Source organism: Synchiropus splendidus, chromosome 5 (genome assembly GCF_027744825.2).
Source record: "Synchiropus splendidus isolate RoL2022-P1 chromosome 5, RoL_Sspl_1.0, whole genome shotgun sequence".
NCBI classification, from domain to species: Eukaryota; Metazoa; Chordata; class Actinopteri; order Syngnathiformes; family Callionymidae; genus Synchiropus; species Synchiropus splendidus.
The window spans coordinates 7,387,779-7,414,780 of NC_071338.1; the positions used below are offsets into that span (position 1 = coordinate 7,387,779).

The 27,002-nt window shown below is 43.2% G+C and overlaps 1 protein-coding gene across 1 annotated transcript in view; it reads right to left on the bottom strand.

Moving 5' to 3' along the window:
- myo15b (myosin XVB) overlaps positions 1–12,423 on the bottom strand; it is a 29,785-nt gene extending 17,362 nt beyond the window's left edge. The window contains exons 1-24 of the mRNA XM_053865043.1: positions 10,427–12,423; positions 10,131–10,307; positions 9,120–9,184; positions 7,338–7,401; positions 6,971–7,080; positions 6,808–6,891; positions 6,512–6,605; positions 6,341–6,444; positions 6,191–6,254; positions 5,001–5,114; positions 4,774–4,935; positions 4,596–4,709; positions 4,465–4,523; positions 4,248–4,371; positions 4,087–4,182; positions 3,886–4,017; positions 3,687–3,812; positions 3,554–3,631; positions 2,661–2,809; positions 2,004–2,049; positions 1,821–1,945; positions 1,358–1,472; positions 1,094–1,269; positions 660–753 (exon numbers count right to left, since the gene is read on the bottom strand). Of these exons, the coding sequence (XP_053721018.1) occupies positions 660–753; positions 1,094–1,269; positions 1,358–1,472; positions 1,821–1,945; positions 2,004–2,049; positions 2,661–2,809; positions 3,554–3,631; positions 3,687–3,812; positions 3,886–4,017; positions 4,087–4,182; positions 4,248–4,371; positions 4,465–4,523; positions 4,596–4,709; positions 4,774–4,935; positions 5,001–5,114; positions 6,191–6,254; positions 6,341–6,444; positions 6,512–6,605; positions 6,808–6,891; positions 6,971–7,080; positions 7,338–7,401; positions 9,120–9,184; positions 10,131–10,307; positions 10,427–12,364 (4,410 nt within the window). The 5' untranslated portion in view covers positions 12,365–12,423. The remainder of the gene's footprint in view (positions 1–659; positions 754–1,093; positions 1,270–1,357; positions 1,473–1,820; positions 1,946–2,003; positions 2,050–2,660; positions 2,810–3,553; positions 3,632–3,686; positions 3,813–3,885; positions 4,018–4,086; positions 4,183–4,247; positions 4,372–4,464; positions 4,524–4,595; positions 4,710–4,773; positions 4,936–5,000; positions 5,115–6,190; positions 6,255–6,340; positions 6,445–6,511; positions 6,606–6,807; positions 6,892–6,970; positions 7,081–7,337; positions 7,402–9,119; positions 9,185–10,130; positions 10,308–10,426) is intronic.
- Between the last annotated feature and the right edge of the window lie 14,579 nt (positions 12,424–27,002).

Genomic DNA, 27,002 nt, shown 5'->3' on the forward strand with positions numbered 1-27,002 from the left:
GTCCTCATAAGGATAGAGATACAAGTATGTCCGTGTGGAGGTGTGCGTGCTGGAGTGTATGTGTGCGGGGAGCAAGGTGATGAGTAAGATAACCGCTATCAGATGTGAGCAAGGGTGTGATTTTATTGTGTTGTTGGAATCAAGGAAGACGTTTTTTTTTTTTCTCAAACATTTTCAGAACTTCACAGAGTAGAAACAAAACTTTATGTAAGATCTACACTCACGAGTCGTAGCTTTAGACATGTTTCCAAAATCTATGTATTTGTTCAGCGAATAGACAAATATAAATATGATATTTTTGTTAAACCAGGAGAAGCATTTAACACTGTCCACAGCCAATAAAACAGTTCAATGTCCCTTGGGAGCCCAGATTAATTGCCCTGATCTGGCTTATCAAAATTAAAAAATCTCAATCATAAACTAACTGTACACCAACCAACAGGAACATGCACAGAGTAAACAAACCTGATATTTGATATTTTCAAATTTGTTCATGGTATAACGCATTAAATATAAATTATAACGACGCACTCATCACTCAGAACAATACCAGATGAGATGGTGACAGCAGATATATTCACATCTGACATGGTGGTGATATGCTCATGTTGGACAAAATATAAGGTGCAATAAACTGAGCCGAATGCATTCAACCATACCGTCCTCCAGTGGCGCCTCTTAATGGTGCTCCTGGTTATCATCATCACTGCCCAGAACTGGTTGAATGACTGCTTCAGTCGCTTGTAATGCTTCCTTAACAAGACAGAGGACAGTATCATTAAAATATGGACTTACCTTTAAGTAATTCACCGTCAATTTTTGTGATTCAAATTGTACTTTTCAACAATCCAAAATCTTAAAATGATTGTAATTACTCATCATGTAAACATATATACAGCTCAGAGTTTTATATACACTGTACAATGAGGAAATGTGGTCTTTGTAGGAACTTGAATGGAAGTGAAAATCTTCTTTGACCACTGAGGATTCCCACACATTAATGGGGAGGGATTGCACTCATAATAATCAAGGTCAGCCATACCACATAAAAAGTTTTGTGCAGGACATTTCTGGGAGCTTGGACATGACCCACCTCGCCTGGTGCCCTCGGATGTGACTCTGGATGATGATTGCTTTCTGCTTGAAGAATTTGAAGTTCCTCCTGCATAGAAAGCCCCTGATGTTTCTCTGAATGGTGATAGCAGCCCACGTCTGGGTGCTATTCCACTTCTCCTCCAGCTGCTGGTATAGGACCTCCTTAAGAAATACCTAAAACGCAGGGCTCAGCTTTACAGGTCCAATATTTCTATTGTCACCCATTTATTTTAACAAAGATCTGAAGCATTCGGTTTTTTACCTTGGTAAGTCCCAGCTGGTATTGTCCTTCTTCTGCACCTACCATGGCCAGTAGAGCTACAGCATGATCTTTATCTGTCACTTCAGTCCCTCTCTGAGTCAGCAACACCCCATAACTACACAAAACAAAAAAAACAGAGACACAAATGGATAGTCTGTCTTCTCTATCTGAGGGGGATTCATGTACTCCCTCACTCTATACTTTATGTAAGTGTAAAAAAGAACATTGCGACAAAAAAATATTTTGTCTGAAACACACCACTACATTAGGCTTAATGTTACCTTATACATTATGAAACAGACACAAATACTTAAAAAGCTCAACCCCTCAAGAAAAAAGTTAATTCATGTTCCCATACTAAACACATACAATGAACCTAATACAGAAAAGTAGGAAAATAAATTCAGGTTTTTACATAAAAAGTGATCAAACAGAAAGACTTCAGAAACAACAGCACGTTTACCGCTCAATGAAGAAAGAGTACTGTATTCTGATGGGGAACCCCTCTTTTCTGATGTGGATGGTCTCCAACATCCCAGCATGCTTCAGCTGGGCTGAGACGTAGTCCAGGTCAAACATCCCTGGAAGCTGACGGGTAATCAAAAATCAACAATATTGGAGGAAAATACAACGACAGCGTTGTTACCTTGATGTAGTTTGGCTTCAGACAGCGAATAAATGTGGTTCTGCATCTGAAAGAAAACATGAATCCAATAGCAGGACAAACCACCAGCATAGGAAGAATAATCGACTGAAGTATTCCTCCAGCTTTCCACTTTCTTTCCGAAATTGGCTACAATTAAGCATAAAAAAGGCGTAGACATCTTGGCCTAACAAGGCTTCATGAAACAGTGTTTTGATTTTCTCAGCCTACTAGATGCCGCTCTAGGTTTGAAAATTATGTGAGATTTCATTGACATGTTCATTCAAAGATTTTAGCAGTGACATCAAGTGGGTTCTGAAAATAAAAACATAGTTTGATAAAGACTCATCAGCTCATCACTACTACATACTCATTTATGTAGAGAAAAACAATGTATATTAATAGTTTCCTCCATATCTTACAGCTCTGAATTTTTCACATCATATAAACACAATGACTAGTCATCATTTAACTTTGGCTCAACAAAATCACCAGTGACCACAGTGAGTTTAGATGCTGCGTTCTTACTTCCAAGTACAGTATTTATCTTTCATTCACGCATATGTTGTGGTGATGAAGACTAGGTTAGTCAGTATTTAAAACACATTGTAACTTGCAATATTAAAAGAATAAACATATGCACTTTTTTTTTTTTTTTACCTCTCCAGGCGGGTGGTGAGCTCCGTCAGTGACTGGAGGAAATGGGATGCAGCGGTGGACGGCTGCTGCCGGAGACCCTTCCCTCTCCATCCCAACTCTCTCTGCTGAATGTATCGATCCTGGACTTTCCGGAACAACTCTGACACCATCTGATCAGAATGAAACAATTGACATATATATTGACATATGAATTGCTCGAGAATTATTAGGCACATTGCAACAAAGGCTGACTAGAAAACATAACACAAAATCTATATTGTATATATTGCCTATATATTGTATATTTATATCAGAATTAAATTTACATTTCCTGCACCCCGAGCAGTGTAGCATCACTTTAACTGTGTGTACTGAGGCTCTGCTGTTGTCACTGCGAAAATATGAACACTATCTTGATGTGCTAAGGTGGAGGACGAAATCCCTCAATGGAGATGTTGAAAGAAAGAAACCAAAAAGCACTTTCTCTCCCTATGTGGCCATAAATTAATAAATACCTGAAGCTGCACCCCTCACCATGACAACACACAAGTGGAGACTGACCGAGTTATGGTGGCTTTAGAAAGTTTATAGGCCTCTTCTTCACGTTTCCAGCGTGTTACACGAACCTCGTAACGTTACTGCCATCTGCTGTCCGTCTGAGCTCATTGCACTCGCAATATTTAATATAATAACAAAATATAAACTATGCATTGGACAGTCAGTTTGGAAATTAGCATCTTCGTGGAGGTCTACGCTGTGGCATTCATTTATTGTTAGCTTGTTTCATGTTTTCATTGTTTAGCAAAAACGACGAAACCAGCAACATAACCAGTCTGGGAAGCGCTGTTGTAATATAGTCAGCTCCATCTAGTGAAAGTTAAGGTTATTACTGCAGTGGATTTCATGTCTCTCACCTTTAGCCGACTGCGAGCGAACAGCTCCACCACTTCGGTCCTGAACTGATCATGGTTCTTGTTAAGAAAGTTATGCACCTGGAGAGGAGAAATCATTGAAAGCTCCAGCCCACCCGTGTGTGTTGGACAGCACCTGGTAGGTGACAGCTCCTGCATAGTGGTAGATGGTGAAGACTGGCACTGGGTTCTTGGGCTTGGCATAGTAAGGGCTGTTGCCATGGTGATAGTGGCACTTCTGGAGGAAGGTATGGTCAGTGGCCTGGTGCACAGAGTGTCAACAATGTAAGCTCGTGTAGCCGGGTGGCTCCTTTTCTATGCATTTGTGTGTGTACTTGAGGGAGCCAGGTTTGGTCATCCAGAATACGGAGTATTCCATGAGGCCTGGCAGAAATGAGCTCCAGGCACGAGTGAAAGTCCTTGACTGGCATTGGGTACCACTGGATCTGCTCTGTACTGTATTCTGCCTTCAGGATTAGACATGCAAACTGTAATATTTCACCAGCAAAACTTTCTTGTCAATCTGAGATTGTCACCTGCTCCTGGGAAATGACGGCCTTGTGGACAAAGTGCTGCAGTGCTTCATTGGCAAAGTTTATACACAGCTGCTCGAAACTGTTCACCGCGAGGTCCTGAAGCAGAAAAGCCATTTCTATCACAGACAAACTCAGAAAGAATGTATTTTCTGCTAACCCACCTCAAACCCATAGATGTCCACTATCCCCACTGAGCTGTCCATCTCATTGGGACTGAGCCACTCATTGATCTGCTCCAGCAGCCAGTCAAAGAGGACTGAGTACAGAGCTTTGGCGATGGCATCTCTGAGGGGCATGCAGGGGCCCATTAGTTCATAGTGTTTAGATCTACACTACAATGAGTTATGCTGCGTATCGAAACACGAAACGAAGATTTACCGTGATTCAATGGCACTCTCCACAGATAGGGGGCAGTAGATTCTGTCATAGGTCGTCTCCTGTGTGCATTAAAAGTCATTATTGCGGAAAAAGTGGCATTCATACTTCCCTTAAACTGCAATTTTTCTGACTGTGACTCTGTGTGTGATGACGGTCTGCAAAGCCTCGGACGAAATCTGAAGCAAGGAGCCCACCCTTCTGGCCTCAGCCTCGCTGAAGATCCGAGCAACTTCGAAGGACTCGCTCTGAAATGAAACAATGATGTTTGCAATGAGTGGTCAGGTGTCACACACTTCAGGACAAACTTACTTCATAGGAGCTGAAGCAGATATTCCCAAGCTGTAAAATTGAAGACAGAACAGACCAGATTGTGGATATCTGGTCAGCGTGGAGACCGATGATCTCAAAGCACTGGACTAGAAGGTGAAAGTCCTGTTTGTCCTGCTTCCCCTTTAATTCACAAGCACCACCCTGTGGGGATATTTGGAAACATGACAGCATCTAGCAACATTCTGTTGTGTTTTCAAGTTATGAACCTGGTTCAGGTAGTAGTATGTCTCAGGGCCCTGCAGGTAGAGTTCCTGCTTGTCCCAGTTATTCATGCCTGCCAGAAGCTCATAGAAGACATGGTAGTTTCTCTCTTCATTTGCCTGCAGCAGGAAATAACTGCCTTTAAAAATACAAAAGGTTATTTTCGCTGAACTACATAATGAAATGCAAACCGAATGAGATAGTCAAGACTGTGACTCAGTCAATGGAATCGTTGGACTTGCTTAAAGCAAACATTAAATCCCCCAATAATATTCAAATAAAAACAACATTGAGAAAACACAAACAATGGTTAAAACAATGTTTAAATGCTGTTTAATAGGGAACTTACTTTTTTAATTTGTTGTGTTCGTTTTTCTACATCTATTTTAGTCAAGATAAGATGTACATAATGTACGGCTGTCTAAATACTGCAGATTTAAGATTTGTTATCGACACAGTCTGGACAGTGTTGTCACGGTCGCATGTGATTGTCAAAACTCAGTTAAACTATAAATGGACACAGTTTGGATTTCAAGTAGTCATGTTGATTGTCAGTTGAAACTTCATACTGTGTCATTATTAATTAGGTACTTGAACACCAGCAAAGTAAAGTCCAAAATAACCCCAAAAATATTTGATTTCTTATAATATTTTGCTAAGCTTAGCTGGTGAAGGAGAATAGAAATGATAGTTGTATAATAAAGATTTTAAAAAAAAAACCCAATACAGACTCTAATAATGTTCTCTACATCAGTGTCGGCTGGTCAATAGGGGGCGCTGGGGCACTGTCCCACACCTCATAGTACTGCATAAAATCATGTGGCGCATTTATTTATCTTTACATGAAAATGTTATTTTTCATCTTTGATTCATCATCGTCATTCACCACTACTGTTTAAAGAAAGAGAGTGCTCAGAGTGCACTCCAACATGTCACCGATAACATGCCACCGACTTTTAACTTTAATTTGGAGAAAATACCTTCCTCGCATTGCACTGCAAGTGCCTTCATTCAATCTCTGAAATGTTTGTCAAATGTGTCCAGAAATTCATGCAACCTACACCCAAGAATCTGTTGCCTGAGGGGCACTTTCTGTAGTGCCTCAAGCTTGGCAACTACTATGCAATTTTTTTTCACCGGCTGCCACTGCTCTACACAATGTAGAAATAAAACCACATGATCACACCACACTCACCTGAAAGACAACCCTGGACTTCTCAAGGAGATATCTGGACATTGAGGTCCCTACAACAACCCCACTGTTGACCAAAGTGAGGCAATAACAATTTTAATAGGAGTAATGAAATCAAAATGGGTCTAGAATTTTTTTTTTTTTTGCACGAACTGGAGGATGTGGATGTGGAGGTATTTTCCAAAACGGCTGGAGTTGTTATTAAGGATGGTTTTGGCATTTCCAAAGCTCTCCAGAATGGGAAACACCTCCATGGGCTGTGGAGAAAAAGGTCCGATCACATTCCTTAAATCTTTGCACATGTGATGAGTGAAGCGTCTGTACCTGACGGATATTGTCCTTTCTTCCTTGATGCATAGAGCTGAGGTAGTGGACTATCAGCTTTGTAACTTCCGTCTTCCCAGAGCCGCTCTGGCCACTGCACAGGAATAGTGGAATAGTGAAACAGACTGAGAGGTTATCAGGCCCTGAATGTGGGCACAAATAGTTCAAATCCCTTCCAGAATTTAAGACCCAATCTTGCCATTTTTGTCCAGCTCAGACACCCCTAAATTTAACCCAAGCATTGACAAAACTCCTTAAGATAATGACCAGCATAGGGAACCCCACTAAACACACACTCATTGGACCTGACGATGATGCACTGTTCCTGGTTGGAGGCCTGGGACAGGCCAAAGGCTGAATCAGCGACAGCATACACGTGACTGAGAGAGAGGACAACAAATATTATTGATGATGCTTCTGTTGTGAAGAATGAAAAAGCTGGTGCAAGAGCTTGCTTACGGTGGGTTCCTGCGCTGCTCCTTTCCCAAGTACTTCATTCTCAGTTCCTCAGTGTAAATGTTCAAGGGCTTGAAGGGGTTCACGGACAGCAGCATGTTTCCTATGTAAGTCTGTGGAACAGGACAGTGGAATGCATGGCTACAGAAATCAATTACCCACATTTCTACATAGTTAAGATGGGACTGCACAAACAAGCGTTCTAAATCGATGTCTGTATTCAATTAAAAATAAAATATCGACTTATAATAATATAATATACAGGGGTTGGACAAAATTAGGTGTAAGGTGTTTCCATTATTTTGTCCAACCCCTGTATTTCTGGTTATGACAGCCATTTAAATGTCAAACAGTTGAATTTGAAACTCACATAAATGCAGTCACGATGAAACCTCTTCTTTAGATTCAGCAGCACTGAGCTCTCACACACTTCCCTGAGGACAGGTGGCCGACAAGTGCAAAATACAACACAGTTAACAGGAAACGCTACTAAATAAACATAAATACAAAACAACACTAACAGAAAACAATGCAAAATTAACACAAACCAATAAAAAATGAACACAAACCACAATGCAATTAAGAGAAAACACAAAAATCTGTTGTGTTGTTTGAAACTCTGAAATTCTACTGAGATTGAAGAAAGTCAAAATGTCCGATTGTTGATGTTTTTTCTTTTTTCAATTCGACATATTGAAGTAAATATACAACCAAAATAAAGAATGCAATAGGTATATAATTAATAACTAATTAATTAAAGCCCGTGCGAGAATGTAATAAAATAAGACAATAACTTAAAATAGCAACCAATGAGCAACATTTTTGATGTATTTTTCAGAGAAATGGGGCAACACAAATAGAAGGAGAACGCTCTTTTTTTCAGTTCAGCTGAGTTTTTTTTTTTTTTTTTAGAGTCAATCAAGTGGCAATCCAGTCCACACCAGCATGTCCTGGGCGGCAGGTGAAGAAGAACATCGTACGGTTCAAACTCAAGAGTTTGAAACTAGGAAATTCTGCTTTCAAAACTCTGAATTTCTGAGTTTGAAACACAAAAGTTTCAGTAGCATCGTGGCTCCCACCACTATTAAAAGAAAAATAAATGATTTTAAATGATTTATTTTACACACAAACCAGGTCGTCCCTGACTGCCACCTAGTCCTCTTTGCACCCGACCCCTATGACTCCCTCTGCGGGTGGTGGGTCCACAGGAGGGACGGGGTCTTGTTCTCGAGTGAGGGAAAAAGGGAGCGTGAGATTGATAGACGGGTTGGTGCAGCGGCAGCAGTGATGCGGTCGCTGTATCGGACCGTCGTGGTGAAGAGGGAGCTGAGTCACAAGACGAAGCTCTCGATTTACCGATCGATCTACGTTCTCACCCTCACCTATGGTCACGAGCTTTGGGTAATGACCGAAAGGATGAGATCGCGGATACAAGCGGCTGAGATGAGTTTCCTCCGCAGGGTGGCTGGGTGCACCCTTAGAGGTAGGGTGAGGAGTTCGGTCATCTGGGAGGAGCTCGGGGTGGAGCCGCTGCTCCCCACATCGAGAGGAAGCAGCTGAGGTGGCTCGGGCATCGGATCCGGATGCCCCCTGGACGCCTCCCTGGGGAGGTGTTCCGGGCATGTTCTACTGGGAGAAGACTCCGGGGAAGACCCAGGACTCGCTGGAGAGATTATGTCTCCGGTCTGGCCTGGGAACTCCTCGGGATCCCCCGGGAACAGCTGGAGGAGGTTTTTGCGGATCGGGAAGTTCGGGCTTCCTTGCTCCGAATGCTGCCTCCGCGACCCCGGATAAGAGGCAGAAGAAGTGAAGTGATTTATTTTATTTCTGTATTTAGCTATTTGGATGGCCCTACAGAAGCTGCTTGCTTCTCTTTTTTCACAAACCAGTTAGAATGCACCTTACAGGTAGTTTACACGGCATTGTTTTTGTCCAACATGAGTCCGCCAGAGTCGGCAAGCTTCTGCTGCAGCCTCATGCCTATGCCCGAAGGCAACGCTGTGTTTTCTGTTTTTTCCATGATTTGTGTGCTGTTTTCAGTTAATTAGGCTGCATGTTGTGACAATGTTGCTTTGTTTTCTGTGAATTTTATAGTGTTTCCTGTTAATTGTATTTGTGTTTTGCACTTCTCGCCCATCGTATAGGCACTCACTCGAGCTGTGAAAGATCTTCCACCTCGTCCACTTCGACGGCACTTTTGGTGCCACGCATCACGACCTGTCAGGCACAATATAGGGCAACATCTTTCATCACATCCGCGATCATTCTCACTGCATATAAAGACATTTTCTGGACTTTCTGATTGTGTGCTCTCCGTCACCCTCTGGATCTGGACGACTGACATTCAACAATCTCATATCAGCAAGCAGTGGTGCATTGCCTTCTCTCTCTTTTGTGCTTCTGGACTGCCGAATAAATAAACCAGTGGCAATCCATTATGTCCTTTTGAGTGGCCGTCACACAGTCTGAAGGTCTGAGGTCAACTGATATGCTGCCTCTCCAACTCGGATGGTACACATCCACAGATTCACTTTTACCCACACCACATTGTCACCACTGTTATAGTATGGACAATACCTGTCAGCAGGTGGAGCTTGTGTCTGTCAGCACTTAGGTAAAGAGAAGTCTGTGGTGGCACCACTGTGGGTGATGTATGGATTTTAACTTTTGTGCAGCTATGCTTCTCATTGACCAAAAACACTTTTCTCCAAATACCATTAACCGAAATGAGTGAAACATATTTGCATCTGAAAGTGTTTTCATATTTCTGTTAAATTGTTAAATGTAAATGCTCAATTGATAACATTATAATTGTATCTCAAAATGTTTTCTGGGCACAAGCATTTTGGTTAAGTATTTCTGAATTTCTTAGTCCTCAATTAATGATCCATAATTTTAAAACATAACCACTGGGATAGGCTCCAGCACTCCCCGCCACCCTGAACAGGACTAAGTGTTGGATTACTGAAGATGTATGTATGTATGTATAATGCACAACGTTTGTGACAATATAGGGGTTGCAATAAAAGAAAAGCTATTGAGTTTTAAATGATAAAGTAAGTATTTCCTAAAATATTGAGGATAAATATCACAGTTAAAACAAATGACATTCAAGAGCCCGCTTGATCCATTACTGATTTTCAATAATACTCTGTGATCATACCTGTGTGCTCATCAGTCGACTTTCCAGCATGTCCTGCCCGGGGTCTTCTGATTCCCACGGTCCCCTGCCGTTGTGGGCAGGAACAGACCTGACTTGCCCACTATCATCATACACCGTCCACTTGGTCAACTTCTCGACAGTCTGGTGTGGTAGCAGGTTCTCGGCTCGAATCCAGTCCTGAACCACACACACAGCAAGTCCAGTTTGAAAACACGATTTGATAGAAGAATGTTGCAAGACCGAACGTGGAAATCAAGCTAGACACAGCAGAAAACAACATGTCTGCAGACTCGTACCTGAGGGTCACCGCTCATTCGTGGGTTCCCTGCCCAGTGCAGACATTCTCCCATCAGCTGGGCCACCTCTCTGTCCGCCTCTTCTTCAAACAGAGACCGAGCGCCTGAGGCCAATCCCTCTGTGTCCCTTGTGATGACCTGAGCTACAGAACTGGACGTCTCAGCTGCAGCTGCTCTTTCTGGATCAGCCTTCTTAACCTGAGCCTTTCTGACTCCTATGGTCCCCACTGAGAGAGACATTTTGTTCAGATCGATCTGGGTAGTTCCAAGCTTTCCTCTCGCAGCCTGTAGTACACTGACCCCATTGGGATTTTCCCCGTTACTTGCATCTTCAGTATTGGATGTCTGCTCAATGGCAGCTGCTCCTGCACTTGCTTCGGAGGGGCTCCTGGTTCCAGAAACACCAGACAGCAACAGTCCTTGTCTGGGATTCTTTATAGACTTGAGAAGGTTGAGGTCAGGCTTAACTGGAAGGACAAGTCTGGCTCCAGGCTGGGGAGGCTTAGGCTCTGCAGAGAGAGATGATGCAGTCGTTTCTGAAGGTTCTGGTGTCACCTGTGGCTTCAGGGTCGTGTTCATCTTGCTTAATTTGTTCATCCTTGGAAGCACCACAGCAAACTTGGCCTCCACATCTTTCACTTCAACCGTCATCTCTGGCTCCTGATCAGTTTTCCTTCTGTCTTCAGAGCACTTTGTTTTCCTGCCCACCAGGCTAGTTTTACTGGCCACCCTCATCCGATGTTTGAGTGCAGTTCCCTTGGACTTCCGGGCGCCTTGTCTCTGTTTAAGGGCCCTCAGCGAAAGCCATCGTGAGGCCCCAATGGCTTTTGTCCACGCAGATATTTTCTTTCTGAAATTAAATCCACGTGGCATCTTTTTCTGAATCCAACCTGACACCTTGCGAAAAGTTGTCACCTCTTTCTTTCGACCTATCAACTGCTCTTCGGACTTGTTAGACCTCCCCTCCAGGCTTTCATTCAGAACCGTATCCTCATCAGAGCTTGCTGTTTTGTTTGACTTCCCTTTCTGTTGTCCTGGTTTGTCTCGTTCAGGTTCCAAGAAGTTCTTGAGATCTTTGCCTTTTGCTTTCAGAAGCATTATCCTGCTTTGGCCTTTCATGGCTTTGGTCAACGTGAGCTCCTCTTCTTCCTCTTCTGGATCTGACTGAGCTGACAACTCTTTCTCTGTATCCTCCAAAGGATTAGTTGCCGTTTCACTCTCTATTATCTCTGGTGCAACTTTCTCTTGTTTCTTTTTGTTCTTTTTTTCCTCCTTTGCTTTTTGCTTTGCTTCCTTCTCTTGCCTCTGCTTCTCTTGTTTAGCTCTCTTTTTTTCTTCCTTCTCAGCCTTCTTATCTGCCTTGGTCTTTTTGAACATCTTGTTTCTCGCCTCCTGTATGGGCTTCTTGGAGCGGGGCGCTTGTCTATGACGTCTGCGGGCTCCGGTAGTGCTTGGCTTTTTCAAAGGCTCGTCTTCACTTTCTTTTCCGCTTCCAGCTTTGTCGTTGGCAACTTGGGATGTATCCTCCCCATCCTTTTCGTCATGTTCTTCTTTTCCACTCGCATTTACCTCTGAGTCACTCTCTGACTTGATCTTCTCTGAACTGGCCTTGTCGCAATCTTCACTGGCTGTTTGTTCAGTGCCTCTGTCAGCGTCTGATGCTTCCGCCTCGTCCGGACTCCTCTGCTTCTCAGCCGCCTCCTCGTCACTGTTCTGCTCCTCTTTCTCAGTAGCCTCTTCTGTTTCCTCTGCAGAGCTTCCTTCATCACTCTCAGATTCCTCCTCAGTGTCACTCGCCTTGTCGCTTGTCGTCTTTCTACTCTTGCTGTGGGTCTTGTTAATGACAGCCCTTTGTTGCATTGAAGTGTCTTTAGAAAGTCCATTTCTGCCTGTGGTAATTTTACTCTCCTTTCCAGGCGGCGTGCCTTTTTTAGCCATTCTAATGGCTGGCTCCTTCTGCTCTTTATCTCCTCTGAGTTGCCTTCTGGCACTCTTTCGTTCGGCTTTACTTTCAGGCTCTGAGGTGACCACCTTCTCTCTACTTCTCTCTTTTTCATTAGAGACTTTTAAAGTGCGTTGAGATGTTTTTGATCCACTTCTGCTGACGATTTTGGCCTCTTGTGCCTTCTGCTTTGAAGACTGGACCGGCGGCATGGCGGTCAATTTTTAAGTGTTGAAATGACCTGCCAAAAAATATCACTTTTTCATTACTGTCTCAGGAATGCGTGATACGATTTGAAATGCAAATTTAGGCAACTTGATTAAAAGCAGTTTATTCAATTCATCAAACTAAATTTGAACAACTCCGTATCTCAATATCAGTATATCATGTGAGCAACTAACAGTGAACCGTGAGTAGATTGTCTGTGCAAGAGCTACAAGCGACACATTCTACAAACAATTATCTCCAGCCCAGTGAGCAGAACTGCTCTTTGTTTAAGTAGATAAAAAATATCTCACTGATATCAGCAAAGAAAATCACACATACGTAAAACAATTTTGGATAATTTGTACTCAAACTTTACACTAAACATACCACTGGGATGGCGTAAGGACCATCTTGAATTGAACAGAAAAAAACAAAAAAAAAAACCAAATGAATAAATAAATGACAACGTTAGCATACAAAGCAAAATTTCAATTTAAAATGTATTTAGTTTGTTTCATTCTCAAATAAATCCAACTACCTTTTCATTTCCATCTTCAATTGTATTCCTCAATGAACCTGTATTAGTGCCTCTCATGTTTGTATGTAGTATTAACTGAGCCTAATTCAAGAGACACTTTCAGCTTGGATGTTGTAGCAAATGATGGTAAAATAAAAATAAAAATAAAAATAAAAATAAAAATAAAAATAAAAATAAAAATAAAAATAAAAATAAAAATAATTACATTTAATTGACATGGTTCTGAAGTCTATGTTTCCAGTCCATAAATACTATGCAGCTGTGGCGTTTGCCTGTAAATACATGATACTCAAGCCTCACACCTGATGTGGTCCATCTAATGACGTCACAGGTATGGGTCACAAAAAATACATTTTAATGTCCTTTCTTTCAGGATACTAAAGTAAAAAAGCAACTGAAAGCGCTTGGTAGACTGACAATAAAGAACAGACTCGGGACACCAAAACACACAGTAGTTTGAAAACATACAAAATGTTTTCCTTAAAAGAAACATCAATCAATGATAGTGCTATCTCCATGAACAAGTTTGAATTTTCAAGAAAATATGATTGGCTAAACATAAAGAATCCTCAAAGATTAGCCAAAAATATTGCTCTCAATCATATGTCAGGATCACAATTGTCCCTTCGTTCAGTAGTTGAATGTGAACTGGTGAAATGTAATATTTACAGCTTAGTGAATGTTGTTGTTGTGTGGCCCATGTGCCGGGGAGGGTTTGAAGGGGGTGTGTTTGAGTGAGGGTAATATAGCTTACCGGGTGTCTCGGGTGAAACCCATGCATGGCTGGGGGGGCTGCAAAGTGCTCCAGTTTATCCTCAAGTGCTGGTGTCACTGATACAAAGATACACTCACGCTGAGAAGCAGAAGTGAGGGGCAGTTACAGAGCTGACATCCCACCCACTAACACAACACACACATGAGTTTCATGTGGTATATGTACAGCCCCCCGCCCCATTAATAATGGTGCGTTTAGTGAGCGCTGACGCACACACACAAAGTGATTGTTGAATAATTCAGCGCTCTTTGGCAGGTCGCTCAGTAGAGCAGCTGGTGAATTGTTGGGAGGAAAGGTGAGCTGCTGCAGCAAGGGGTCGACAATGGGTGATGATGAAGGGATGGAGCGGTGGTGTGGGGATGGGATTCCATCAGTGCTGGTATAATGTGGAGGACTCCAGTATGGACCCAGATCACATGAGATTTTAACTTCAGCAACAATCCCTCCTGGATGTTGATCACAAATCTTCATGCCAACAACTGATGAAAATCAAAAGAAACTGACTCATTGATTTAACTACAGCCTTCATTCAATCATATTGCTAACTGATAGTGTTGCAGTTGAGACCATGCAACCCAAGCCCAAGTTGAGACGGAGACCAAGTGCAAGACCAAGACTTTGAGGGGCAAGACAAAGAGCAAACTGAATGCAGAACACAGACACATACGTTTTATTTATATCATATCCTGAATTTGGTTTGATCTTGGTACTGGCCTTGTCCCCCTTACTTTTTCTTGTCTTGGTCTTGGGTTTTGTGGTCCCACTAATCTGCCTGAATCCTGCTCACACAGGTGAATCCTGCTCACACAAGTGCTGATTGGTTACCCAACAAGATAAGGGTGAAAAGAATCGACTGTCTGACGTGAATATTGATTTGCAGCTGTGATGGAGCAATAGATAAACAGAAGACCCTCTCTCCAACTCTGATTCCACCTGCTTCACCCTAATCCTCACAACCAGTGCAGACACTTGGATTGACTGCAATAAGCCTCAGAGGAACGATACACTGTACTGTACACTATGTCTGAGTGGCTAGATCCAGCTGCTCCAGCAGTAGCCAAATAAACAGGCTGTCAATCTTTGAAATCGTATCTTATCTTCTGTACTTCTAAATATTCCGAACAAAACCTGGACCTGGCGTCGCCACTACAGTAATCATGATGAACTAAATCCAAACCTTCTAATGGACCTTCAATGCCCCTGCTGACTGTTCAAGGCCATGAATAGAACCAGACAGCTTGAGTTTTGAATGGAAATGTTTAGTTCTTGTTTTAGGCTGTATCTACTCATGGGTGTGTGTGAGGATCCTGAGATCTGAGACATTCTTTCTATACACTGTGCTGATTTGTCCATCAGTCAAAGCAGCGCTGCTGTGGTGCGTGGCGCTGCTCGTCCCACAAACTCACAGCAAAGAAGCCAGTCACATGCGCCTCTAACTTGACCACACACTTTCACGACAGAACGATGGAGGGAGTGATCCTTGTGTGACCCACAACGCTGAAGACTTTGTACAACTCAGAGCTAACGTCTAAGGTGACGTCTCACTTCAAAACTTTATTTATACTCGTGGACTGTCATTGCTTTGTGGTTTAAAAGTTGGTGAAAAACTAAATGCACAACAAAACAAATGTGCTCCAAAATGTGAAGAGAGAAAGAATAGTTGTTTTTATGAAGCAAGTTCAGGCAAAGAATGCAAGACGGATTTGTCTGGAAACTCAAAACTACAATAAAATCATGCATTTAAAGAATGCAAGTTATTTAAAGTAAGTAAATAAATAAATGATGGTATATTTTGCCATGTTATCCCACCCCTGTCTGCACAAATTTGAAACAAATAAATTTTTTGCTTGAAAGATTGGTCCATTCATTTGTCACATTCGATGAAGACCAGATGACCAAAGTGAGCAGGGTGACAAAGAAACCGCTATTCTGGTGAAATCATCACCAGCAACACCTACAGTGGCCCTGTTGTCACTTGAGGTTCTCACTATGATTCTGTCTCCCATCAGCGAATGCTAACCAATGCTCTCCTCCGATGCATTGATTTTATCAACACGTTGTCAAGCTTACTGGATTCCAGGTTGCTAAAAACAGTGTTGATCGGGGTCATCATCCCTGCTGCTGCTGCTTCTGTTCTACGCTCTCAGGTTGCACAGCATCCTCAGGCGATTAGTGAACAAAGCAGCTCATTCTATAATGGATGATCAAAAGTCTTGGCTGAACGTGCACGATAACTGATACTCCTCTTTATCCACTTCACAGGAGACGGCCACACATAGGAAATAATTTTAGAATCTCAACTAGTAAAGCATTGTAATTGCTAAAAGTCATGTTTTATCTCAAGCCACACATGCCTTTGGAAACAGTTGAACTTGAACTTGGCACGCATAGGAGGAGGAATATCTGGACCAGCAGTTAGCTTCAGCCTCTCCTTTAATTGTCCATGAGCAGAAAGCTTGCCTGTAGGTTCACTAAGGCACAACATAAGTGTGGAAAGCAGAGGTAAGTACTGATCAGAATTGATCTCAGGAATGAGAAGCGGTGAGGCTGGCCAACAGTCATCAGGAACATCGCATGCCACAGCTGACCTTCTGTGGCCAAGTCCAGCAGATGAGCTACTGAAGGTCACATTGTTGAAGGTCAGATTTCAACTGGCATTGAAGATGACAGCTGATCTTGATGGAATTATCGAAACAAGAGTCAAAATAAAATGATGAACCACAAAAAAGAATGAAAAAATTAATAAAAGGGAAAAAACAGTGAACAAATAAGAACGATGCAACATATCGCCCCAAAAGAAAACTGGGGGATTACACTGAAATACAATTCATAAGAAATAAAAATGGCATGTGCACAAAATTAAAAAGATTAAAGGAATGAATGAATGAATAAAAAAAACAGTCATCATTGAGATGCATATTCAAAACTGTGGAATGAAGTCAAAAACAAATACGGCACAAGTTGAAAATATTGGTCAATATATGCTATGAAAAAAAAATGAAAATGAAAACTGATTTTTTAAATTTAATTATTTAACCATGTTATGAAAGTAGAAGATATAAAGTCAATCGGAAAATGAAAAAAAAAAAAAGTAAAATCCTCATAGATTGAGATGAACAAAAAGTTTGGTTACTGCATCATACAAGGTAACAGGCTGGCTGCTTATACTTAGTTTGCAATTCGCCACAGGTGCCATCAGAATTGCCGACCACCTCAGGAGATGTTTCTAACAGCCAACCACGACGTGACAGGGAGTGGTACGTTCATACTGACAAAAAATAAGAAGCAAAGACACAATGCATGCTGGGAAGCCATGCATCTATAGAAGAACTGTACATTACATAACCATTGATTTAAAAAAACATGCTTTCACATCACTGTACTGTACATTTAGCATAATGAAATCCATTAAAAATGCACTACTTATTATTATTTTCTTTTTTTTTTTAATCTGAAAAGGAGTTGTCTGTAATATTATATATAATGTTACATAATCAAATCTTCTGCTTCAATTGGGTCCTAGCATTTGGAAGAGTAGAAAACTACTGAGCACAACACAGCAGTGGATGCATTGATAAACCTTTCAACTGAGCTCCATAGTTCTCAGGATAGTGGTGGCTCCATTAGCTTTCCCACCAAATGCCCTCATCTGTCACAGAAACTGGAAGATTTGGTCACTTCTTCACTTGAGGACTTTTAGTTTCATATGTGACCTCCAATAGCTGTTTAAAAAAAAAAAAAAGATTCCACAGTGTCTGACATTTGACTTCCCTTCTTCTCCACCAAGGACTGGCATCAAGATGCAGCCATGCAGCCAGGGACATAAATCAGTGTTGTCTGGAAATTAAGGCTACCAATGATTGGATTAGGAAAATAAAATCACTGGTGCCCTGAGACATAAACGTCTGAGAGACAGAGGAGTGTGACAATTGGAGTCAGATAAGCCAAAGACGGCGGTCTGATGTCTCCACAGCCAGAATTAACTGTCTGGCGGTTACAAATCAAGTCGGCCTTTAGGATGAAAATAGCAGAAATTTCTACACAGGTATAAAAACCAGACTTGTTTAAAGACACAAATAAAGGGCAAATCAGAACAACAACAAGTTTTTTTTAATGACAGCAATGTGTTCACAATGGGTGCAATATCCTACCACAACTGATAAGAGGGTGTGATGCAAAATAACAAGTCATATCTATCAACATTTTAAAGATTTTTTAGAATTTAGGTAATTTTTTTTTTAGACCAGTCGATATATTTTTAAACAAAACCATTACAAGCCAACCATGTTGTGAGAAATCAGAAACTGCATGCTACAGACACTTCTTAACTCTGTACATGGAAAATAAAACAAGAGGTTACACTGCCTCAAATAAATGAATGGACTCTACCATGACACTACCACCGCTGTGATTTATTGCATAAATGTCCTGAAATAAATGTCCCTCCACTTCCACTGTTCACAAACGCACTTCAACCTTTTAACACGAGTCAAGATGAATTACCATCATCCATTTGTGACCATGGCTTGGTGCCCAGCTACACTAACCCTGCTGTATTAGTAAGGTTCGGTGGTCAGCAGAAGGTCAAGGCGTGACCCGCTCCGTTCTTGCTCGCTCAGCCTGCCGGAACGACAAGCAAGTCGTGGGGGAAAGAGGAGGCCAAATTGAGAGTATCATCAAATAGAGCCAACAACATTATTATTCCCATGTAAAAAAAATATAAAATGCATTTGTACAGCATTCGCATTTTACGCTCGTCCTTTTCCAGGTCTATATGTAAGTCTGGCTGCAGTTCACTAGATGGCGCCATTTCAATAATTGAGCTTACGAAAGACCTTGCGTTAGAGGACGTAAATTTATATTTATAAACACATACAGTAATTGCCACATCTCCTGTATTTCATGTCAGAAATCGAGAGAAAGGCATCCTCCGGTTTTCCTTCTTCCTCGTCTTCGTGGTTACACAGGAACCACTTTGGAGAGTCTATCCATGAAGGCAGGCGCTGACCTTACTGTAGGCACTGGAGTAGAAAGAGCCACATGTGTGGTATTGTTCGATACAGTGGACGACCCTCACCTTTCAGCATCGGCATCTCTGCATCTCTGCTCTCTCAACACTGATGACATTAGGGCCAAATGATCTGTTTCAGAACAATCATCACCCCTTCTCACTGACATTTCTCGGTGGACCTACTGAAACTGGACAGGCCTGGACTAAACTGAGGTGCTGTTCCTACCAGGGAGAGGCTGTCCTTTTCGAGGCTGTGGCATCACCCTCAAAAGCATTGTGGTAGTCCATCTAGGCTGCACGAACCTGGGCACTGTCTTAATGCCCAGCTCACCCAGACAAAATGACAGCAAAAACCCGATCCTGCAGGTTCATGCTCCACAACATCAGAAGTCGCCTTCGGACTCTGACCGATGCTAGTTTAGTCCACAACCTGCTAAAATTCAAATTAATATACGCGATCTGCAAACAGTGAACACACACCTCAATATTCAGCCTCATCCTAAACATGAAAACGATTGATAATAACTGCCATGATTTTTGTCGGACCCAATCCGACAAGATGATTTAACCACACTAGGTACTACATGTGATCGCCTTTTGAGTCTGCATGAAACAGTGTCCTCATTTTCCAAGCCCACTAGATGGCACCGTCTGCTCGGAAACCTTTGGATTTTAATAAAGATTTCAGTCAAACCTCAAGTCATTTTTAAACCCTGAGTGCCACCTACTGAGATCTGAAAATAGTTTCATCAAACCCCATCAGCTAGTAAAAATATTGGGTAAATTAATTGATGTTTTGAAAGTGTATATGGTTTGACATATGACATTTCCCTATTTTTTGTTTCATTAATCCGTTTCCTGGGGATAAGCATGTTGGAACAATTATTATATGAACAACTATTATAAGTATTCGTTTAGACCACTAGAGGGCAACAAATCTCTCACCCCAACGACAGAATGACGTGTCTTGTTTTGGAATAATTCTCATCGCACTCTTCATGATAACATAGATTTCTATACATCCATTTCCCCCACAGCTTTTTTAGTCTGGTCTGACAGAAATGTTTGAAAGAAATGGGAGCCATTTATCTATGTATGATTTCTGTTCGATAACAAGAGGCAGCTGCTTGAGCTCGAATGTTCTAATACCCATTAGAAAGGTTGCGTTATTAACTGAAAGTTGGTGTTCATTTTTTCTGGTTAACTTTTATCTTCCACAGCCATACATTTGAGATTGCACCGAGACAGAAAAACCTCAGCCTGTTTTTTGTTTGTTTCTTGCTCTACCGGGCAGAGTTCTCAAACCATTTCACCTGTCACAATAGGAAAAAGACTCTTTCTAGTATATTCAGTATGAAAGACACCTGCCTAAGGTGTTTTCAGAGACTTATCAACATTTTCATGTTCCGTTCCGGAACCCAAGTGGTGCTTATCCAGCCCATGTCGTCTCAGTCAAAGAATAGCTTGATGAAACTAATGCATTTTTCTTTTTTCTCCAAAATTCATACATATTGCACTTGTTTTTTTCCCCACAGTCTTTGAGGCTAAAACTTTTTGCTGTGGGAAGTGAGGGAGAAACGGTGCATTTTAGGTGAATGGTACTTTCCAGCGAGGATAAATCTAATTGGTTGTGAAAGCTAAGCGCCCCTTGTCTTCCTACCAGTGACATTGATTAGGATTTTCAAATACTGAGCCTGAGGGGACTTAAGTCAATCCAATTACCTTCGGCTCCATCATTAGCTTGATGTGGCCTCTGGGAACCCCTCCACTCTGTCTCCAGCACACAGGATTTGGATGGGTGGACCATGAATGCAGCGCAGCAGAGCTCTGGTTACGGCTTCGCCACAGTGTAAGTGGAGAGTCAATGAAACATAAATTGTGCGTGTTTAATTGAGCAACAACAATGGGAATAAAATTCATTCCAAAAAATCTTTACACTCTCACAAGTATGCATATGATTTATCATTCATATTGGTGCCTGTAAACGTGTCTCAGTTCGAGTGGTTGACGATCTTAAGGTGTAATGACCCAGCAAACTCTTGGGTGTACCCTTAACTCCCTTCCCCCTTTGTGGCTGGGAAATTCCAGAAACCCCACTGAAGTCGCAAGCAGGACAAAATGAATGAAAGCCACAACACTGTGCTACTAAATGACTGGTCACATGACACGTTCTAAAGTGCTACAGGCAAACCAGGAACCAAAATGAGCGCATTCAGGAATACAGCATGCACTACCTCTCCTGTATGAATGCGGTTCAATAACTCACGGAAGGCTGCTCATCGCATGAAAGCGTGTCAGGCGTTTTGTTGCAATTGGAATCTATCCATGGTTTCAAACCCACATGTACTGTGAGGGAGAGCTTGGTAGCTGTGATCAGATGCAGAGCGGGATGAAAGATTTACGTTAAACACACAGACACGCACATGTCTGTCTTTGTGGGGTCCGCTCATCAACATAATGCTCTCCCCCGCTGCTCACCCTAATTTTGACCATCCAAAACAAATGCCTCACCTTAACCAGGACTCTGAACCAAACTTAAACTCAATTGTAATGATCCAGTTATTTTGAGATTATAATCCTCAAATTGAGGTTTAACCTTATGGGGACAGGCAAGAGGTTCCTACAAATCACCACCACAGGAAGGCGTGGTTCCAAGAATTGGTCCCTAGAAACGTAACAAGTTTGCACTTTCACACACACACATTTTCAGCTGTCAAAGAGGCCACTGGGGGGTTGATCTTTAATTGCATCTTGCAAAAATAATGACAAATCATATATGAATCGCCATTCAACAATATCAATTTGCATTTCATCATAAACAATGCAGGCAATAAAAGGAGGCCAAATGTGACGAGGAATTTGTGGAGAAATATTTAATATATTGTAATATACTGGCAAGCTTGAGATGTCAAGCTTGCCAAGTCATTCGTGCCATCGTGCATTACTGAGCCTCGGTCACCCAACACACTGTTGCAGACTCACCGTTTCCCGACCAATGCAGGCCCAGTGTCTGCAACTACTTGGCTGGACAGCAGAGGTTCTACATAATAACAGGTACAGTGAGTGGTCATAATATTATGGCTGACTATTTAGTACTACCCAGATACGTAAAGTGAATGGAACTAGCATATAGTCTCTGGTGAGTTGAGGACCATGCAGCATTCTTTTTAAGATACTGAGTCATGGCCATCACGGCTGAGAAAAACATAGCCAAAGGCCTGGTGTTGGAATTCTCACTGAAGTTGTCTAAAATATATCCACCTCACGTGCACATCACGCCTCATCGGTCTACTTTGTCGCCCGCAACAAGCCCACTGTACTTACCTCACGCCTGGGTTGTTTTTTTTTTTTTTTTTTTTTTTATGTACACACCAATCCAGCTTCATGCACGACTGAACTGGGCACAGACTTGCCGGAATAAATGAGGCAGAACAGCTGCTTGTTACTGTAGTGTGAAAACATTTGCAAATGGAAAAATACGACCTGAACCTAATAAGTAAGCAGACACGAGTGGTCACATGTGACGGTAAATAAAAGCAGGTGGAGATACTGTAGTCTATATCATTCACCTCACTTTGAAGCAGAGCGTGCATCTGCGCCACGTTCCAGCTCAGAAATAAAAATCACTCAGGATTTCCTGTTCTGACGATGGATCTTTTGGAAGTAGCCATAAGACAATGCCATTGTGGTTGTGTAAGTGAGTGTCAGCTGGGCCAGTGAAGGTTTGTTGTTGTGGTGTTGTACATGATTCATGATGGAGGTCATTTATAAGGGCCCCTAATGTGCACTTTTCTTTCTTAAGCAATGAAATGTCACATGCCAAATAGATTTGTAATATCACAAGTTACTGAGAGATGTTCCCTCTGTTACTCACTTCAGATTTCTTGTCATGCACAACATAAAGTTCACGCATTGATTTTTTTCAAAAGGTGCTGATTTTTGTTTTAGTAGACGGAAAAATCATGTATTCACTTTGTACTCCAGCTTCAGTGAAGATGATTAACAGATTATCATGGACATAAAAGTTGAGATCCAGGACTTTGGAAAATCAAATGTTCGCTGCTGTCTTGAATGACAGCCTTAATCCACCGAGTGGGGTCTCTCAGAAAGGCAAGTCCATGTTCCTCACCCACACTTCTTCATCTGTCTAGATCAGGGGTGGGCAATACTGTACTGCTGCACTGTGTTCAGTTGCTTGTCAGTCTGGTGTTGCTTGTTTCAGCTGAAACTTCATTGGTTAAACTGTGTGTGCTTTGACCAGTTGGACCTTTGAGGACGGGATTGTTCCGACTTGGTCTACACTATCATTATCCACAGTAAAAAAGTTCCATCAAGTCCGTCTGTGGCGTTATTTTTCCCTTGGGCGGCATCCTCTACAACATTTATTTATTTTTTTAATAACCCCTGATAGGATGCACTTTGTGCTCACTTCAGTGTGGGTTAAGGTGATGCTTCATCTTGCTAACTCTTTAGATCAGTGATTCTTAACCATAGGGCCGGGACTCATGGTTGGTCCGCGAGTGCCTCCTAGAGGGCCACTATACGTTTTTATTTGTTTTGCACCTTTGGGCTGTGAGGGCTGTGAGACACTCAGTTTTAATACATGAGTCACATATGGTGGCAGTACTGTGTCACTGATAAAATAAAATATGTTGTTTTTATTTTAGCATATTTAGACATGGTTTTATTATATATATCTCTTTATTTTCTCAACAGTTTGCATCAAGACTATTTTTTTCCTTTTTTTCTTTAGAAAATTTGATGCTCCTCCATGGACCGTCACCTTATCGTGGTGGGGGGGGGTTGAGTACCTCAATGATTCAGGGAGCTATGTTGTCGGGAGCCTTGTGCTCCTGGTAGGATCATCCTTGACAAACAGGTCCCTGATGAGAGGTCAGACTAAGTACGGTCCATACGACTTTATGGAGGAGGGAAAACGGATGAGGAGTACCCGGCCCGGAGGGACACCGGGGCCCACACCTGGAGCCAAGCCTGGGTGTTGGCCCCGTCAGCGAGCGCCTGGTGGCCGGGCGACCCACGTAACCCGGCCGGGCACAGCCCGAAAGAGCAGCGTGGACCGTGCTTCATCCATCCCATCGTTGCCCCATGGGCTCACCACCTGTGGAGGGCAATCCAGGAGTCGGGTGCGCTGTCATTTGGGTGGCAGTGGAAGGAGAGAAGCATCGGTTAGCTCTGGGGACGTGGAATGTCACCTCTCTGTGGGGTAAGGAACCTGAGTTAGTGCGGGAGATGGAGCGTTACCAGTTAGATCTGGTGGGGCTCACCTCCACGCACAGCTTGGGCTCTGGAACCCAGCTCCTTGATAGGGGCTGGACTCTGTCCTTCTCGGGTGTTGCTCATGGTGTGAGGCGCCAGGCGGGAGTGGGGATACTCACAAGCCCCCGGTTGAGCGCCTGTTTGTTGGAGTTCTCTCCGGTGGACCAGAGGGTCGCCTCCCTGAGGCTTAGGCTTCGGGGAGGGAAAACTCTGACTGCTGTTTGTGCGTATGCACCGAATAGCAGTTCGGAGTATCCGGCCTTCTTGGGGGTCCTGGATGGGGTCCTATGTGAGACCCCACCCGGTGACTCCTTTGTCCTCCTGGGAGACTTCAATGCTCACGTGGGCAATGACGGAGAAACTTGGAGAGGCGTGATTGGGAGGAACGGTCTGCCTGATCTTAACCCGAATGGTTGTTTGTTGTTGGACTTCTGTACTAGACATGGTTTGTCCATCACAAACACTATGTTCGAACATCAGGTGTACTTGGTACCAGAGCTCCCAAGGTCGTAGGTCAATGATCGATTTTGTGATCATTTCATCTGACCTGTGGCCACATGTTCTGGAGACTCGGGTTAGGAGAGGAGCAGAACTGTCAACTGATCACCATCTGGTGGTGAGCTGGCGCCGATGGCGGGGGAAGCCTTTAGACCGACCAGGTAAACCCAAACGGATAGTGTGGGTGAACTGGGAACGTCTGGAGGACGAAGCCGTCAGAGGAGCATTTAACTCACACCTCCGGGAAGCTTTTTTACGCATCCCTGTGGAGGTTGGGGACATCGACCATGAGCGGCTGGAGCAGCAGGGGCGGTAGTCAAAAAACTGCACGGTGGCAAGGCTGCGGGACTTGACGAGATTCGTCCTGAAATGCTGAAAGCTCTGGGTGTTGATGGGCTGTCGTGGTTGACACGCCTCTTCAACATTGCGTGGAGATCTGGGTCGGTACCGGACGAGTGGCAGACGGGGGTGGTGGTCCCTCTATTTAAAAAGGGGGACCAGAGAGTGTGTGCAAATTACAGAGGCATCACACTCCTCAGCCTCCCTGGTAAGGTCTACTCTAAGGTGCTGGAAAGGAGGGTCCGATCGATAGTCGAACCTCGGATTCAAGAGGAACAATGCGGGTTCCGTCCTGGCCGTAGAACTACGGACCAACTCTTTACTCTTGCGATTCTTTACTGTACATGTGCTTTGTAGACTTGGAGAAGGCGTATGTACGGGTGCCCAGGGATCGGTTGTGGGAGGTGCTTCGGGAGTATGGGGTGAGTGGTTCTCTACTGAGGGCTGTTCAGTCTCTGTATTCCCGGGGTGGGAGTTGTGTTCGTGTACTTGGATGCAAGTCCGATGTATTCCCAGTGAGGGTTGGTCTTCGCCAGGGTTATGCTTTGTCCCCAATCCGGTCTACATGGACAGGATTTCGAGGCGCAGCTCTGGTGAGGAGGGTTTGCGGTTTGATGGCCTGAAGATCCAGTTTCTACTCTTTGCAGATGATTTGGTTCTGATGGCTTCATCATCGCGTGACCTAATGCTCAGGCTGGATCGGTTTGCGTCTGAGTGTGAAGCGGCTGGCATGAGGATCAGCACCTCTAAGTCCGAGACCATGGTTCTCAATCGGAAACGGATGGATTGCTCTCTCCGGGTAGGGACTGAGATCTTGCCTCAAGTGGAGAAGTTTAAGTATCTCGGGGTGTTGTTCTCATGTGAGGGGATTAGGGAATTGGAGATTGGTCGGCGAATTGGAGCAGCAGGGGCGGTATTGCAATCCCTTTGCCGCACTGTTGTCCATAAAAGAGAGCTGAGCCAGAAGGCAAAGCTCTCTATATACCGATCAATCTTCGTCCCGACCCTCACCTACGGTCATGAGCTTTGGGTCATGACCGAGAGAGCAAGGTCCCGGATACAAGCGGCTGAAATGGGTTTTCTCCAAAGGGTGGCAGGCGTCTCCCTTAGAGATAGGGTGAGATGTTCTGTCACTCGGGAGAGGCTCGGAGTAGAGCCGCTGCTTCTCCACATTGAGAGGAGTCAGTTGAGGTGGTTCGGTCATCTCATCAGGATGCCCTCTGGACGCCTCCCTTTGGAGGTGTTCCAGACACGTCCAGCTGGGAGGAGACCGAGGGGTCGACCCAGGACCAAGTGGAGAGATTATATCTCTACGCTGGCCTGGGAGCGTCTCGGGATCCCCCAGTCGGAGCTGGTGGATGTTGCTCGGGAGAAGGGCGTTTGGCGTGACCTCCTGAAGCTGCTACCCCCGCGACCCGGCAACGGATAAGCGGACGACGATGGATGGATGGATGGAAAATTTGATGAATATGACTTCTGCTCCTGGTTGGACTTTTCGATGACAAATATCTTTGCGATGATCACATGGTTTCATGTCATTTCATACGTTTTTTGTTTGTTTACGTGTAAATATATTAAATATAGTTATTCATCACAAATTAAATCAAGAATAATGAGTCAGTTCTATGACTTGTAGGAAAGATGGACCCAGATCAAGAAGGTTAAGAACCCCTGCCTTAGATAACTCACCGTATTTAGGGCCATCAAACTGTTTTACAATGGGGGTTATATTTTGGTTTGGATATGAGCCGAATATTCCTGAAACTCCTCATGGTTCCTTTTAAAGTTAATCTGGATGGAAAGCAGAAAAGCATAAACCTCCTGCTGCTCAATCTTTTGAGGAGATCTGACTTTAACTTCTATTAGATCTACGTCACCTTCCACTTAGGAGAGAGGAAACAGACATCACTTTTGACTGAAGCAGTTGCTGCTATGGACGACAACAGATGAGGTCAAATCACATTTGAAGAGGAAAGGGTCACGTTGACT